This window comes from Sciurus vulgaris (genome assembly GCF_902686455.1).
Source record: "Sciurus vulgaris genome assembly, chromosome: 9".
In the NCBI taxonomy this organism is placed as follows: Eukaryota; Metazoa; Chordata; class Mammalia; order Rodentia; family Sciuridae; genus Sciurus; species Sciurus vulgaris.
The window spans coordinates 68876628-68895795 of NC_136469.1; the positions used below are offsets into that span (position 1 = coordinate 68876628).

The window sequence follows — 19168 nt, forward strand, 5'->3', positions numbered from 1 at the left end:
ACACAGTAGGAATTGCCTTGAATGCTATTGGTTTGCATGAAAAATTGCTCAATTTTAACTTAAGCTCCTCTTAATCTTCACAACTACTGTGTGAAATAGACATTAAGTGCATAGATTTTTCAATCTGCCTAATTCTTAATTAGCACTGGTAAAGGTTTCCTAATTACTCATATCAAAATGTGTCCAATGGCTGCTACTAGTCTAGAGAAAAACACCAGAAAGGAGACTTTAATAATGACGGGCATCTTCACTCTCAACAAAGAACATTTACACAGGACACAAGAGACTAGCCTTGTTTCTAATCCTGCAACAGTCCCAAGAGATAAAGGTCAAAAGAACCATCTCCAACAACAAAATTTAAAACTCCAACTACTCTAACTGCTTCAACAATCATGGGGAAAGTTGTTTATTAGGTATAAGTGAAAGAAAGTTATTTCTTAAAAATGTACTTCACAATAAAATCTGAAATACACAGCCCCAACCAGACGAACCCACAGGAAAGGAAGTAGTCAAGTCTGTTTTCTGAAGAAAATTATAGTAATCTATTAATGAGTTCTGGGTATTAAACTTTTCATTCTAGTTTTAAATGCACAGTGGAAATTTGAGGATGAGTAAAATTATAACCATTAAATATGTGCCTAGACATATAAACATCAAAAATAAAGCCTTCTTCAAAAACGAAAATATATAAAAAAAAAAAAAAAAGAAGAAACAAAAACAAGGGAGCAGGGATGGTTTTATCTCAGATACCTAAAAATCCAAGAGAGTAATTATTTTGTTAAATCCAAGTTTTCTGATTCCAAGTTCTGTTTTCTTTCTACTTTATCTTCTGAGTTAAGTATCTCAGTCTTTTACTTTGTTGTGTATATCAAAATGCCCTCCAAATTCACTCATTTTACAAATGTGCATTTTTACATGTAAGACTTACTTTTAGCAAGCTACACACATATCATCTCATCATCAGACATTACTACTTTCCTGACAGTCTGAGCAAAAATAAACCCTTCAATTCAGCATCTCTACTCTACGACATAAATTTAGGATAGCTGTCCTCAAAGTCAGGGACCAGACTAATATAATTCTTCTTGCATAATGAAAAGGACAATGAGAAATTTACTAAATATTTTTGAAGTCTTTCACATGGTGTTTTCCTGCTTAAAATCAATAATTTCAAATTAAGCCTCACAGAAGCAGAGATGAAAACTGGTTAAGATTCAATAATATTCTATTAATGAAAGAACAGAGTTATTTGTTGTTCACAAATGTTCTTATTCATTTTACACTTTCTTATATGTCATGTTTAGAATCCAAGGTTATTAATTAGGAGAAATAATTAATCAAACTTATACCACCAAAGTAAATAAATTTACTGTATCTCCTTGGTTCTTTGACTCAACATGAACTTCCAGGTAAATAACCCAGTCAGAAGTCAAAATAACCATCCTGTGGAAATTTCATAATCTCTTGGAAAGAAATAAGTTACTTTTCAACTTAAAGAAGTTCCAAGATCCAAAATCCAGAAAAAATAATTATCATTCCCTCCTCAGTGTGCATATATGTGGTGTAAGGTATTTTCAGTAAATGTTACACATTTTTCAAGATTATTTCCCCCCCAAAAAAAGACTATCATTTGAGTAGAGATGGGGAAGAATCTTAACATTGAAAGAATATTTAAGTTCATAACTCTTATTTAAACAATACAATAAAAATTTTTAAAAAATCTTTAAATATCCGAAGTACTAGAATTGAATGTAGCAAAAGAGAACTAGACACAAGGTATAGGGAAAAGATTCATTTCAATAAGAGAAAGAGAATTTTAAAGAGCACATTCATTTAAATAAAAAATACACTTAGATCTTTAGTGAAAATTTTACTTCTTAGGAAAGAGTTATAAACAGCAAATAATAATTTCACAGGAAAAATGACCATATAATCCATGACACAATAAACTCCCAATAGTATTAGCTTCCTAATTACTTTCTGCCTGACTATGAACAAATTTATGGAATAACTTTTGCTTTGATTAGGGTTAAAATAGGAAAAGGAAAATGTAAGCAAATGTTAAATCATGAAACTTCTAGATGAAATTCATAAAGGGAATATGTTTTTAAGGAACAGGACAAAGACCACAAGGTCTCTTGATAAAAAATACTTAACAAAATTATAATGACTTACAAGCTTAGTTCTTTTCAGACAGACTTGTTTTTACTTCTCATTTCTACTCCATCCATCATTAAGAAATTTGTATAATATCTTTAGGTTCACAACCAGAAGCATGAAAATAGTTTAGGAATAAAGTGTGGGACTTTCTATCAGTAAAGAAGCATACATGATAGTTAATTTGTCTTCATTAATTATGACCTATTTTGATTAGAAGAGAATATTACAATCAATTCATCTTGATTGCATCTTATCCCTTAATACCCATCACCATTATTTCTAAAAACATCATGCACTTTGAAGGTGTCTGATTGAAGAAAGAGTATATAGGAAAAACAATTAAAAACATAAAAATCTACTGCTATTTATAATGTAACCAGAATGTCAGTCCCTATACTAATAATCACTACTGCCTACAAACAGCATTTCCTGTTTCTGTGAAATTTCACATATCTTGTGTCACTTTCCACACTACACTGAGTGCAAAATTATGTGGACGTTGTACTGATAACAGTTTGGCTTGGCTAGAAAATATGCTGTTCATAAATTAGACTACATGACTTCAGTCACTAAAAAAGTACGACCCTTTATAACTGAACTCATAACATGAGAAAAGAACACAAGTTGTTGACCAAATAAAAACAACCAAAATGTACATAACTCAGTATTTTTCTTATCCTGGAAATATCTTCATTGCTATTCTCCATGAGAGATTTAATTGATAACTATTCAGTAAGTAATCACTAGTGAGAAAGATTTTAAATATATAATTTCACAATTTTTGGAAACAAGTAATAGTAAGAAAAAAATAAGAGAATAGTTTTAATTTAGGAGCAAAGCAATTCAACCAAATTGAAACTTGTTTATCTCAAATAACAATGAAAAAGTAGTATGCTATTTTGCATTCAAAAAATAATAAAAAATAGCACCATTTTCATCTGAGGTATTTACGACAGAAATCTACAAACACTTAATAAATTTATTTAACACATTTAAAATTAAAAGAATAATAATTCCAAAAGGGCATACCTTTTATGCCATCATCCTACTTAAAATCACCAATGGCTCCTGACTTCCTACCAAAATTCTTATATAATACAATACTCCCTACTTAGCTCCTCCCTATCTCCTTTACTTCTATTACAACATTTCACTTCTACTCTTATACAATTTTTGGAATTACCAAAATGCTTACCTTACCAATTCTGCCTTACCAGAATGCTTCATGCACTAATAAAAAATACTCACAAGTTGCTCTAGGTATAAATTGCTGTTCTATTGGTTTTTGTTAAGTTCACCATGGGGTAATGGTTGTGTTAAGAACACAAAACTGAGAAACAAGGTCATGAAAGATTGGTAATCAAAGGGAGGGTCTCACTTTTGATATCACTATTTCCTGCTAATAAAAGCTCAGACTTTGTGAAGTTACATGTGAATGTGTAGGTTTGTGCCCAAAAGAGATACAAATAAGTGTTGTCTAGATTTTAAAAAATGCAAATCTTAAAGATGACAGTTTCTTGCCTTAGAAGATATTAATCAGTTTTACAATAAAACTAAAAATCCCAATCTAATAATTCTTTATTAAACTTCCTACCAATAACTGGTTTCTGAAATAGTCCTTGAACAAGCTCTCATTTTTATTGATTATCCATCAATCAACTAGTGATATAAATCTTTGGTGTATATTTTCAAGTTTAAAAATTGTACTTTTATAGCAATTACTCTGATTTAAAGATATTAACTAGCATGTGAAAACTTTCATTAATACTTAGGAAGAATTTGACATTCTTCCATTTGTGCTACTACTCTATCCTGCTAAAAAGGATTAAAAGCACATATCACACCATTACATATACACTGTTTGTCTTCCCTTGTACGATCTGTGGCCCCTTTAGCCCAGACCCTGTGGACATTGTCACTGAATTTCCTCCTAGGGCTCAACAGTACAGTACTTAAAACATTGGCAGGTGTTAACTGAATTAAGTGAATGGAATAGAACATGAATTTACTTAAAATTAAGTAAATGTTTGTTTGCTTCTTATGCATTTATTTATTGCAATAAGAGAACTAAACCCAAAATAAAGTGTAAGATATATTTCAATACAGGATTTAATAGCAAATCATTCAGTCAATTAGTTCCCCTTCAAATATTGGGAAATGAGCTGCCAATATGAAAATCATTATGCCAATGCAGAGCTTAAAAATATATGAAGTAAAACATATCCAATCCCAGAGCTGGAAGACACAACAGTGCAAGACACATTTGCATAGTATTTACTAATGATGGTTTCCCTCAGCCTGACAGCACCAGCTATCACCCAGCTTTAGTCTATTAAAGACTAGACATTTGTTGGTTGACGTCTTAAGAAAATCCCATAACTGCTTTGAGGAGGTTCCCACATATCAAATCTGGAATACTTTGAGCATCAAAGTATAAATAATGATGGTAATGGATTCTGATCCTTTGAATACAAGAAGAACTCATGATTCTGTTCTGACAAAGGATATTTACATAGCTTCAAAGTATTTCTCCAGAGATTACTTATGATTTGATAAGAGAAAAAATAAAATAATAACTTTGCAATGGTGAAGCCTAGTGAACACTTTTACCAAGTAATCAGTGGTCACATCACTAGAAATGAGACAAGAGGACTTCATGTACCTCCTGATGTGATCCACAAAGAACACAAGCACTCGGAGCCTGAGTGTTAAGTAGGCCTTCCCCACCCACTCCAACAGTAGTAGAGGTTTGGAATGGGCACCTAGCTAGCACTGGCTTCGAATACATATTAAGTGATGTTATTAAGTCCATTTAATAAAATCATGTTTTTATTTTGTCTTCAATTTGAGCTATTGCTTTATCCTAAGCAATTCTATTCCTATTTTATTGTTGCAATCATCCTTCAGTATAAAAAAGTGTTTTCAGTGATGCTTTTATCTATTACTTTAATAAGATTGACTTGTTTATTGAACCAGAATAATTTGCTATTTTATAGTAAAAGTATTCTTACTTTTTGAAGGAATATAGACATTTTTAGCAAAGTCGTAATGCCAAGATTGAAAAATCACTTTATGTTGTTGTTTACAAGAACAAAAACCAATTTATGTAGAAATCATTTACATGGGTCATCTGTTCTGATTTCCTAAAAATTAACTAATGATCTACTTATCACAAGGAAAGAATCATGAAAAGCTAAAGAGTCTAGCATCTTTTATGTTCAACCCCACTACACTGAATAAAAAAATACAAACAAAACTATATACTAACAACGGTGACTATCTTTGAACTTCTTTAGTTAACAGACCTCACAGGCTTCCTGCAGCGTAACAGTAAATTCCCTTCAAGAAATCATAGTATCACTTCATAAAACTTAATGGCGGCCCAACTCCCTTTTGTTATGCAGGACTTCCTAGAGAGATAAATGCTATTGGTGAGGATCACGCATTAATAGCTCCTTTCTCTTTCTCTAAATGTAAGCTCAGCATCGATGCTTCAGTTCTTTTTTCTCAGCTACAGCAACTTCCAATGGACTGCTGGGTCAAGTTAAAGCTTCAGAATCAGAGTCCTCTGGCACCCACTTGGCTCAGTGATACTTTCTATATACTTTTATTATTATTATTAAAAAAATAATAGAGACAGAGAAAAAAATCACTGTGATTCATGAACCATAGCTAGGTGGCTGATCCTCTTTTCATTTAAAATCACTATTTGTATTAATGTGCCCACATTTCTTTGGAACATAAATCTACTGAAGGCAGCAGCATGCTGAGATATACTGTCTCATCTCAACCAGCGCCTAAAACATGACATGAATTATCTGACAGCTGGTTACCCTCTAGTTCAAATTTCATAAAATTTAAACACTCAAGCTGAATGCCCTACTGGTGGAGGTATTCTTGCAAGAGAATGAAGAGAGAATTAAGAAAAGCAAGCACAAAAGCCCTGTGTTATAAAAGTTCTCACAAATGTTTATAGATTTGAAATTAACACAGAACGCACTAGTACTGATAAATACACTAAGTTCAAAACTTATTCTTAAAGGAAAATAAATACAGTGATCTACAATTATTTTCTTAAACATTTCTGTTTATCTTTGAAGCCACTCCTTATAAATATTTAGGACAGCACTGTCTTAAGATTTAACAGAAAATATTTTAAGTTAGTAATTTATAAAGTTATTGTGTAATGAATTACATAAGTGAACATGTAAATAGCTAACAATAATTGTTACTGTGTAATCAATTACGTAAGTGCATAAGCAAATAGCTAAACTTGCTTTTTATTTAAGAAAACAAAAATGCAAATCTCATTTCTTTGTTAATAGTCTAAACACCTTAAGGACTTTTTAAGGACTTTTTTCCTGATTTGAAAATTGGAAAATAACTAGGTTGAGTAAGCTTCCTAATTAAAGTGTAACATATCATACATAGTATTCAAATCTTAAGTGTACCATTCAATTTTTTTTCAAAGCAATATAAATTAATCTTGAAAAATCAAGTTTTGAAAAATAAAATGAGAAATCAAATAAATAGTGGATTACCCTTAAAAAGCAATAATATATAAACAAGTTGAATTTTTAAGAACTTTTTTGACAGAGCTCACAGGAGCTAATGTTGCCATGAAAAGATAATGCAAAATGAGAACCTGGCTTTTAAAGTATTTTTCTTTCTAAATGACTAGTTTAAAAGGCAATAGTATTTTTATTTCTATGTTTCTCATTTTGACTTATGGTATTGATTTAAAAACAACTACTATATTCTTTCGTTTAGCACTTTTAAATTCAAAAAGCCTTCCTACATAAAATAGTTTATTCTTCCAACCACTCTATAGTGTAAACAGTATTATTAAGTGAGAGAAATGAGATTGGAATTTTATGTCCTTTCTTAAATAACCCAATCTTTCATGCCATACTTGCTTAAAATAAACGGAAAACATGTTAACTGACAAATGAGAGTTCCTATTTTGTGAATTTTTCTATTTTGATCATGTTGTTTTGTGTTAGGAAGGTGTGCATCTGACTTTTGAGCAACCTGATTTTATTCCACACCAGTTTCACAAAAAATAAGATAAAAATACATATTCTTATAACATATTAAGATTAGAGGGTGTCAAAGGAATGTAGAAAAAAATAAAATATGAAAATATTATAAAGTCCATCTTCATTAATTCACTACATTTTCATCACTTTGCTACATTTTTTATATTGTTAGAAACTGAAGTTATTTTATAGCTCCCCTTCCCACCCCTCCCCAACACACTGCACACAAGTTTCCTCTTGGAACAGAGCCAGCTTGAGGCACAATCCCTGGGAGACTGAAGGAAACAAAAGAAGAAACAGCAGTTCAGAGGCCATGGTGCAGGACACAGGTGGGCAGTGTGTGTTGTGGTTGCCGAGTTTCCAGTAATACCAAATGCATGCTGCTTGCATAAGGCCCACAATGTGCGCCTGCTCTGTGCTCAACATTAGGTGCTGTAAATTTGTTTTAAAAATGTTTAATGTTGGGTGGTAGCAATGAAAGTAGAATTTATTATTAATTATTGCACTATATTAACACTGATTCCAACATGGCGGTGGTATTTTAAGTGGTACAATTGCAGTTTCTGTAGTGTGACTTTAGGCACAGAACAGGTAATGAGAATGTTAAGAATATCTTTAAAAGGAGTTTGGAACATATGCATACAAAAAAATTAAAATAATATAAATGAAAAAAGGGGAGGGAAAGAAGCCATGAACTCTTGGGCAAAAGTAACTTTACTGCATATTTCTCTGCATCTGTTCCAAAGATAAATGCCCTCAGAATTTCTCCTTTTACCAGTATATCTTTTATAAACAGTCATTCCATTTCCAAAAATCTAAATATATTCTGATTATTCCTCTTTGACTTGGCCTTATTTCAGATATAACAGAATTTTCAACCTTTTCATTTGGAATCTTCATAGAAACTCTCCTACATCTTAAGTTTTCAGATTGGATAAGTAAACGAGAAGGCAGGAGTTAAAGACAAAACACCAAGGAATAGCTGTGCTTTAAGTGTGGGTGTGACAAAGAGACTGCGAAGGAGTTTGGAAAGAGGGGGCAAAAAGAGTACAACCAGAGCAGAATGAGCACTGTAAAGAGAGGAGAATCAATCATTGTACAAACAGAAGCTTTTACAGTATGAGATAAAGAAATCAAGAAAAGATGAGACTGAAAAAAAGGACTTGAAAACTGACAAAGTCCTTGCTGCCTGAGTTCTCAATGAGAGTCCACTGCTGTCCAGCACAGCATATCTGGCAATGTCTGGAGACATTTTTCATTGTTACACATGGGGGGCTTTGGTAGCATTTAGTGGGGAGGGGCCAGGGATCCTAGTAAACAGCCTAGTGTACACAGGACAGCTCCTCTAACAAGGAACTGTCCAGGACACTAGGTCAGTAGTTCTGACCTTGAAAACATGAGGAGGGGCTAAGGTGTGAAGGTGAGAAGCTTCTGGGAAGTGAGGGAAGGAATACAGCAGGAGTCAGGCAGGACTGCTTGCCCTGTAGGGAAGAAAGGAATAACAGGATGGGGAACTCAGGTGCAGGCAGGATGTAGAAAGGGTGATTTGTGTGTGTTCCCCTCAAGGATGGAAATCTTGGCGATGTTACCAACTGACAGCGATGACGAGATGGAGGAGAAACTAAAGAAAAACAGAGAAAACACATTGATGGAGTACCCCTCCAATGGAGATGAGTTACAATCCAGATGACAAGTGGAAACATTTGCTTTAAAAGAATGAAGGGACAGAGATTTCTTTAAAAAGCATAGAAAAAGAAGGACTTGTGGGTAAAAGTATGAATGCTTTGAGGGTAATGGAGGGCTGCAAGAACTCAACAGCCAGTTTGAAGCATATTCAAAGTTCAGACTCACTGCCTCAGCCAAGTCAATCTATATTCCCTTTTCCCTATTATGGGGGGATGTGGTGCAAGTTTCCTGGACAGTAAGAAGGCAAGTGCACTAGTGTAATCTTCTAATGAAAGACTTCCCAGAAAATACACAACTGACAGACTACAATTGTTTTTACAAGGAGAGTTTAATCTATGAACTGCTTTTTTATAGAATAGTCTAACTAACTAGGATTACAAATGGAAATACAGAAAATAGATTATTTAATAGATTACGGAATCTAGAAATGTATAAGATATGGCTCTCTGAAAAAAGGCCCATGTATACCGTATCACCCGGTGCAAGGTGGAGACAGTTTATATCAAGACAGTTTCTTCTGCCTAATGAGGGGTTTGTGCACATCCAGCAGCATAAGCAACACCAGACAGCATGGGCCAGATCACTAATAATTATGATTCCGCAATTCTAATTACTCAAACTGAAGTTAAAGTCACTTAAGACGAACTGAATTTAATCTATGAATAAACTGTTTGTACCTTTGTGCATCAAACGTACAAATTGTGACACTTTCTAAATGAAAATAAATCACACCCTAATGAGCAAAATTTACTTTTAATTCATTCATATTTATTAGATAACTTATTTCCACATCAAACACAATGTTAATAACTGCTAGGAATGCCAAAACATACACAGGTTCTTTCACTTAGATGACGGAAGTCTAATAGCCAAAATGAAGCACATTCAAATAACTACATGCTGGGTGCCATATGTGTGATATAACCTAAAAGAACACTGAAAGAAAAATGCCATCAATAACTAGAAAAATCAATAAAGCCATTATGGACTAGGGCTATGAATCTAAAATTAATATGCCAGTTATCAACAAGCGTAATTTCACTCTTAATGAGTGATACTTGTGATTTTCCTTTTTAACAGAGAAGAGAGGAAAATGATTTGTATAGCTCCATTTTCTTAAAAATATCACTGGCTTCCTTTTCTCATTAAACATGTCTGACATATGCAAAGACATTGTCTTTAATTCCATTGCTAATGAGTTACATCAAAATCTACAATCATTATTTTAACTGCCCCCAACATACGTTATTAGCATTATTACTTATTGGAAATTCTCATTAAGGACTTAAGGATTCAGGGGAGACATATCTTGAATCAGATGTAATCATCACCTTTCCTTTGCTCTTAATTTTGAGCATGATCAACTTTCACCCTACAGAATGGAAATGTGATGATGCATATCCTAAAGGAGGCCAGTGGAAGTCTTTTGCCAGTCAGGTTGTAGAGAGGGGAGTTTTTTGCAAATGCTTTTTGAAATGTAAATGTTGAGATCTGTTCTGTACCTTTCTCTTTACTGTATCACAGTGGTTAAATATGTTGTATTGACAAGATTATGGTCAACATTATTTTCTCCCTATTTCAGACTTTAAGATCCTCAAGTGACTCTTTCTTCTTTGCAACATTAGAATAGGTTCTCAACAAGTATTTATTAAAGAAACTCTGAATGCATGAATGAATTGATTATAATGAACAAAGGATAAACTAATAAATGAAAAAACAGCAGGTCCCAGGGAAAAAAAGTGTATGCATAATAAATTGCTTGAGTCTCCTAAATAGTGCTTGATTAATTAGTCTAAGATTGTTCAGCTATTAACAATGATATCTAAATTCTAGAGTTCAACATACCAAAGCATTAAAATATTCATGAGATGATAAAGATATGCATGCTATTACTTTTTCTTTTTTTAAAATCAAATATAAATCTGGTTCTCTCTTCCATCGAAGCAGTCCTAAGGCTGATGTTTTAACTGTGCCATTCACAGTTTCTACACAAAGGCAGCAGGATGCCCAATTGCAAATGAGAGAAATTATGCTGCATCAGAGCAAAACTTCCTGTCAGGATCACTTAGCAAAGAGTCCAGGGCAATGCTGTGAACGCATTTGCTGAGTGAACTAAAGATAATCAACTTTCCAAACCAAATTTATAATGTAATAAAATACTTCCAAATACATTAAGACTCCTCGAGTCAAGGGAAAACGTAAACTTAGTCCATTTAAAGTATATATCTCAAGGACATTAAGAAGGGAAGAAGGCAAATCCCAAAGAACAAAACTCATCCTTATATATGAATCCTTCAGTTTCAGATGTGATTTCATCTTTTTCAACCACAAGGACCAATCCGCTACTAGGCATTCAATGACTGGACAACAGGAAAGGAGCAGGCCTGCAGGAAATATCAATATTAATTAAAGAACTGAGATACAATAAAATACTTGAAACGTGATCGTTGTTGGTGTTCATGGCCTCTTTTGCGTTGAATTTGGGATACCTGATGAGTTCTGACCAATGAGTTGTGAGCAGAAATGAATTGATTCTCACAGGTCAGAGTATTTTAGCATCAGGACTTCCGGAGTCTCTTTCTTTTTGCCATGGTAAAAGGCAATGTTAACTGTAGCTGCTTTAAAAGCCTGGAAACAGAGCCAAAGAGACACAGTAGAATCCCCAGAACCTTTCACAATGAACATGTAGCTTGAATGAAAAATAAATCCATATTATAAAGTCACTAAGACTTGGAGGTCATTTGTTATCATTTAATCAAGTTTATCACAATTCAAACAGTCAGGCACTTTCCTTTCTGGAATGCCAGGTCCTTGGGATTGTTCATTACGAATTTACCCTCCTGTTATCTTTTTTTTTTTTAAATTCAAGACGGGGTGATCCTGCAAATATTCAGAGTGAATATTCACTGTGTAAAGTGGTTGAAGAAACCTTAACAAACCCTTAGGCTTAGTCATTTATATATCATAGTCTGAAGGGAAAGTTTATAGAAAAAAGAAGACCCTATTTCTAGAAAAGCTTTTTTAAATTTTTTTTGACAATCCTATGAAAAGTATGGAAAAAGTTTCTCCTTAAAGGAAATTTTTAAAAAATCTCTATTTGTAGTGGTTTGCTTGGAAAAAAATGAAATAAATGTGAATGTTTATTAAATAGTTTTAAATATATTTTCCCTATAATAAATTTAAGCAAATTCCAGCTTCTTCTGAGTTTCAGACATTCTATAAATTTATACATCCTGCTCTTTCTATTCTAGATGATAATATTCCCACAAGCATACAATAGCGCTAGAATTGTGGTACATCTAACTCAGTAGGGCCACGCAGGAACACACCTTTGTATCTTAATAAACAGTCATATCTCACTGGTAAAACTGATGTCCCAATGGAATGTAAGAAGGACTTATTTTTCCTCTTTTGTAAAACTTGATTAAAACAGTATCACTTAGTCACAGTATTTCTGTGATGACTGAATGTGCAAAGCATTAAAAGTAGTCCCTTGATACAAATAAACATTAAAAATACCTGTTATGCCTTTTAAAGGAAAGAATAACAAATATTTATTCTTAAGTATGTAAGGTTGCTTGAGCTATTTTGGAAGAGGAACATAGAAAATGTATCACTTTTCACATTTAAAGTTACAATATCCTAAATACATTTCCCTCATTTAACAGAATTGGAATGACTTAGAGTATCTTAGCATTTCTTCCTTGCATTGCTAAAATAATATATTTTGCACATTGTAAATTAACTATTGAATAGTAAAGGAACTGAATAATGAGATATAAATGGCAAAATCCAAAGGGAAACAGTAAAATCATGAAGTAATTTAAAGTTTGAAAGCATCAGTATTTATTTCAACAAGTGCAATCCATAAATTCAGGAAACAGGTTCAATACTTTTACCAGGTTTCTATTCCACCACATGGCAACGGTGTTATCCTGCCATCTAGTGGAATAACTGTAACATTGCAGGAACAATTTTTGAAAATTTATAAATAAGGGTTCAAATGGAAGAACAAAATCACTTTTTATGTTTTGACTTTTTTTTATGTTTTGACATTTTAAGCTACAAATCGTGAAAGTGTATTTGAGATGAAGAGTGATTTTGTGCTATTACAGGAAAATTATTTAAATTATATTTTTTAAGAAAAACAGTTGTATATTAAAATACGTAAAATGTTCAACTTTGGGCAAGAGGAATGTATAGTGTACATATTAATATAAATACTTCTCTATAAGAAACAATGTAAATTATCTGAAGAAAAATGCTTAATAATTCCCTATTCTAACTTCTTAGGATTCATCAAATGAAAATCTTTTTAAACATTATCATACTTAAAAAAACAAACTACAACCATAATGATAACACTTTCAATGCACAAAAGAACAAAAAGAAAAATGAAATAAGGATGAAATGTAACATCTTTACACATGGTACAAATGTAAACATATAATAATTTTTTGGTTGTTCATTAATTCTTGGTTTGACAAATATTAAGAAATGGTCAAGCTCAAATCACTGTTACAACTTTCAATTTCAAGCACAATGGTTTTGCTAAAACTCAAGGTTATCTTACTGACGGCTACAGCATAATATATTTATCACACATAAATGACCTAGTATTTTTATTTGAAATCTTATCTAAAGTACATAGAGATTTTATAAGTGATTTATTTATTCGCATTTTTCAACAAATATCTATGGATAGGTAGGAAGGCAGGTAGATGGGAGGCAAGCAGGTAGGTAGGTAGATAATTTTAAATAAGTGCTGTTAAATAGGAAGGAAATGCACTTCTGAAAAAGAACACATTTGCAAGAAAGTAAGCAAAGAGAACTCCAAAACCAAGCCCATCCTAACATTAGTGAGACTCGAGGCCAAATGGACCCAGGGAATGTGTCCATGCCTCATCTCTTCCCACTCCCCAACTCCACTTCATTCTGTTGGGGAGCTTCTCAAACATGCTTCTATGACACCACACCCCACAAGTGTAAACTCACAACATACCCCCTACACACACCACATTCTAAAAGCAGGATATGTAGCTTGGACCAGGAATCTAGAGTCTCAGTTACCCCCAATGTGTTATAACTTCAGATAGGTGTTCTGCATCAGCCCCCATAGACTCCCCACCCCTCATCACCCTGTGCAGAGGGGCACTGCAGGAGGGCAGCCAAAGTAGAGACACCTGAAGGACCTAAAGGCGGCTCTAACACCAGTGTGTTTTAGGAAAGTACATTTTCTAGCAGGAAATGAAGCTATCCTCATAATCGGTGATTATGATCCTTGGATCTGATTCTAAAATGAAGAATTACAGACTTCCCATGGAGGCACGGAAGACAAGAACTAAAGGGGATCTGTCATGGTGTGCACCTATCTGTCCTGCCCCATAAGAATCTCAAGTGAAAAATTACTCTGATTTGTGACATTGACCATAGAAACCAATTTCCCCTTCAAATACAGGCTGGGATGTTTTTGCAAAAGGTACAGACATGATGACAGATACACAGAACAGTATTTCATGATTTGCATCCATATGCATATACTTACCATGCTGTTCATTTTTGAGGATGAGGAACTCGTTCTTTGCTTTCTTAAACTATTTATTTCTTCTACATTTCCATCTTTTGGTTTCAAAATCATTCTGCTACTCCCCGCAGTTCCTTCTGAAGAGGACCGCAGTCGCCTCTCTATAAACCTTCCTTCCCGATATGGGCTGAGGCTACTGGCAAGAACTAATAAAAGAAAAAAAAACAAAAATTAATATAAATATATAAATTGAGCTTTTATAGATGTTCCCTTGGAAGTTAGTACAATATTCCCTAAAATTCTCTTGCCTACTTGCACATGCCTCTCTGCATTCCCAGCACATAACCTACCTTCACAAGGTGGCCAAAACGATGTTCCTAAACACAAGGGAGCTCTGCCATCATCACTCCTCTACTCATAAAGCTGGTACTTTCCAAAGGGCCTGCCTGGCGCCTCAGGCCATAACCTACCTCTCCATCTCCACACCACGACCTGTCCTTTTCAGAAGCCCTGACCTTAGCCCCTCCCTGCATCCTTCATTCTGCAATGCCACGTGAACCTCTTGAGGCTTCTGGAACATCTCAGGCATGCTCTAGCCCTATATCCTTAGAACTATGATCCTCACACTAATTAATATATTTCTTTCAAATATCTGCATGACTTATTCCCTAACTTCTTTCAATTCTTTGTAATATGTCACCCTGCTGCTCATATTTAAAAAATGCAAACTGCAACCCCACTTCCCACTTCCCAATCCTTTATTCTGCTTTAAACTTGTCTTCAGCCATCATCAACGTATGACATTTATTTATATGCATGTTCACTGTCTGAGTATCCTCAGTAGAAAATAAGCTTCATGAAGACTGGCTTCTTCCCTTTGTGTTGCTAGTGCTGAAAACAGTGTTAAAACAATATTTGTTGAATGAATGAAAGAGTGAATAAACTAACCTCTATTTAGGCTCATCCACTGGTTAAAATATTTTTAACAGAACCTATTAGACTAACATAGCAATTCCTTTTAAATAAGTTTAAAACTAATGAATAAACATTAATTTCATTATTAATTGTACTAATTGTACATCTTATACACTCAAGTATGTGTAATGTAATGCACTAGCTTAACTATATGCTTCATAATATACAAAATAAGTTTAGTGTAAAAAACTGAGTGTGCAGCCTCCTTTTTGCCTGAAAATGTAAAAAAAATTAAATTTAAAAAAATTTAAATCCCAAATTATAAAATCCTTATGAAGAGCACATGAATATTCTCACAAATAAAGAATAGTATAATATCATCTTTTCCTTGTTGATATTCCCAAAATATTTGTACAAGAACAGGCAACACATTGTCAAAATTACTTTAATGTGTTAAAGATCTTGTATCTATTATCTTAACAAATGGATTAATAATCACCAAGCTCATCATTGCTCATTCCCTAGTTTTCACAGAGATAAAAATGCATGGTATTGAATTATACTCTTAGGCAAGTCATCACTGCTAAATAAGAATCTGATATATAAGATATATATTTTATATAAAATTGTATTTCTGTGTTTTGTGCTTTTTATCTTTCCTTTTGTACAAAAAGAAAACTTATCTTTAATGGCAGTGTATGTATTTGTGGGGTACACAGTGACATTTCAATGCATGCATACAATGTGTAATGTTCAGATCAGGGTAATTTTGTGGTATTTCTTTTTAAAACTGACAACATTTCGACCACAAGCCCATCATTTACTAACAAAGTGACTTAGTAATATTATCAATTGTAAATTTTGATCAATTATAAATTTTTATCAATAACTTCTGTATAAATCTTTTGTGAGCAGTGAAGAAAATAGTGTATGCAAATTTTTTAGCACATTTTAGGGTAAGTAAGTACCCAAAAGCTTTATTGAACTGAATTTTATGTTAAATTTCCAAGTTTTCCAGAGCCTGAGGTAATTCTCACACACACACATACACACACACACACACACACACACACACACACACACCTTTTCTTTTAAATTAAAGAGAATGTGCCCCAAATTACACACTTAAGTTAATTTTAGAGGCAGGGTTAGAAGGTTAGAATCAGGCAAGGGCTATAGGCACCAAGAACCTTATTTTTAAAACTTGCAATTCTTTTCTGTCCAGAAATAGGGATTATTTATGTTGAAACATGTACCCTAGTTAATAGTGAAAGATTTTTTAACATAAGCAATAGAATTTAAAGTATACATGTATAATGAGTTTGGCTGAAATATATTCATTTCATTAACAATGAAATACCAATAACCTATAATGAATTCTAAAAATGATAGTCGTTAGTCTAGCTAAAAACACAATGCAAATAGAATTACATTCCTTCCAATGTTTTTGGAGGTTAGAATCTAAGTAACATACCTGAGGAAATAAACAGTATTAATGAGACATGCTTTTAATATAATATAATTGAGGTAAACTTAAAATCAAGAAGAAGAAACATTTAAAACAAATATTCAAAGAAATGTAGAGCAAAACATAAAGAAAATATGGGTTCCATTCATGAGCTGAAGTGAGCAAACTGAATACATTATAATGAACATTGATTCACATCATTCATTACACAAAGAAAAGCAGCATACCTCGGGCTGTACTTGCTTCATAACCATAGGTTTTGTTTAAAATGTGTTGATCACCAGAAGACGGTATTATCCTTGAATCTGAAACAGGATGAATCCCTTTAACACGTTCAGCTATTGCTTTATGTTGCTCGTAGAATCCAAGTTTCCTTGGGGACCCTGTCCTTGGCATTGATTCACCATTTTGTAAAGCCAAGTTTTCTTCTCTTTGAGTATCTGCTGGTAGGTGAGTCTCTGAGTTGTTCACATTCTTAACAGGTAGCTCAGTGATTTGCAATGACACTTCCTTCTGATTAGCAGCAGAGGTTTCTGATAAAGAATTAGTTTGAGTACTACATCGACCTTCTAACCTGTATTTTCCAGGAGACATAACTGCACCTGGCATAGCTCCCATAAGTTCTATTGTTGTCTTTGTAACAGCAGCAGGATTGGGAGAGCTTTGAGAGGTAGGGTCATTGTGGCCACCATTGTCACAGTGGGATGCCATGCTTCCACTATTAGGAAATGCATCTGCTTCAGACACAGAATCTTCAGTCAAGGCTAAAAATTCTGAAGGTGTCTGAGCTGTGGTAAGATCAGCAGAAAGCAAAGGAGATTGTAAAGAGCTTCCTGCCCGTTCAGTTACATCCACAGAACAAGATGGAGAAGCTCTTACTAATACAGGTTCTCTCTCTTGGTATTGTGTAATTTCAAGTGAAAATTCAGACTGTTGTACCAATGAAATGGATTGGCTCTGTGGAACTGGCTTAGAAAATTTATAGTGAGATGAAAAAGATTTAGGGAGCAGTTTCCTTGTTGACTGCTTAACAGAACGGCGAGTTTGTTCTTCTGTGAATCCAGAATCATCACCCTCACTTTTGCCAGAACTTAGACAATTTATAAAGACATTCTTATTAGTTGAGTGCTCCTTTTCCCTTTCAAAATTCTCTGTCAAGGATCTTGTTATCTTCTTATTTCGTGAACTACTGAAACCCACAGAATGTCTTCCCCTGGTTTTAATATGTTCTTCCAAACTCAGTTTCTGCATATTGCTGTGACCAGGTTGAGCACCATTTGAAATACTAAGGTTCTGGTTAGTGGGTTCTTGCTTAGGTTCACTCCCTTTCTTATGGTGGAAGCTGATGGAAGGAGCTCGGAATATGCTTCTGCGTTTTCCTGTACTACCTGAGCTTGAGTTAGTGCTGGAAGGAGAGGAACTGTGGACACCAACGGTATTACTGGAAGAGGGTGAAGAAGGAAGAGAGTCATGTCTTCTGCTAATACTTTTTCTAAATATTGGCAACCGGGAGACCAGGGTAGATCTTCTCGATCCTGAGTCCCCCATTGGGACTCCAAGGCTTGCACAGGGATAGCCAACTTAGCAACCTGAGTAAATTAAAACAAAAAGAAAAAGTCAATAGAATTCAATTAGAAATAAGACCTGGTAAAACAAAATATTGTATTTCAAGATGCAACACAAAATTTGGTCTACACCAAAACAATAAATAATAAAATTCTAATATTGCTCTTTTAAATTTATAAATACAAAAATGATCCAGTAATTCACAGAAATCTTAAATAATAAAAAAAAATTTGTATAACCGAAAATACTTAAAAGTGTACTCAAAAGTGTATTAAATTGGAAGACACAAGATCACTATTTAAGAGACAAACTAACTACTCACAACTGATTCCATAATTTTGGCAAACTGCTGAATCTTCACTTTTTATATGACTTATTTAAAGGTAGGAGGCATGCCCAGCTATGATTATTGCTGAGTAAATGCTCCAGCATTGCCTGTGTAGGAAAACACCAGATGAAGCCACTTTTTAAACTATGTGACTCAGCAAATGACTGAGGGGAACATAACAGTGTCAAACACCAGACAAAGATATGGTCAGACAATGAAATCTCCATCCTGAGAAAAACTGATTAGGATAAATTCTTCTCTTTGTTGCTCGACTTAGGATGCTCAAAAATAATCAGGTCATTAACAGAAGAAATTAAATCACACAGGATACAGGGCACACTTAAAAACAAGTTAGACTTATCTGGCAACCACAGTTATAATTTGAAGAAAAGACTGGCATGAGAGCTCAATCAATTGGTAATCCTGAGAAAGTGAGAATACATACTGAGGGGATCTAAAACAGATAACTTATGAGCCATATC

General features: G+C 33.7%; 1 protein-coding gene across 10 annotated transcripts in view; it reads right to left on the reverse strand.

The window, feature by feature from the left end:
- Window positions 1-19168, reverse strand: part of CCSER1 (coiled-coil serine rich protein 1) — a 1261997-nt gene that overhangs the window by 1065327 nt on the left and 177502 nt on the right. For all 10 annotated transcript variants that reach the window (XM_079153245.1, XM_079153247.1, XM_079153248.1 and 7 more), the window contains exons 2-3: window positions 17020-18381; window positions 14431-14615 (exon numbers count right to left, since the gene is read on the reverse strand). In XM_079153245.1, the coding sequence (XP_079009371.1) occupies window positions 14431-14615; window positions 17020-18340 (1506 nt within the window). In that variant the 5' untranslated portion in view covers window positions 18341-18381. The remainder of the gene's footprint in view (window positions 1-14430; window positions 14616-17019; window positions 18382-19168) is intronic.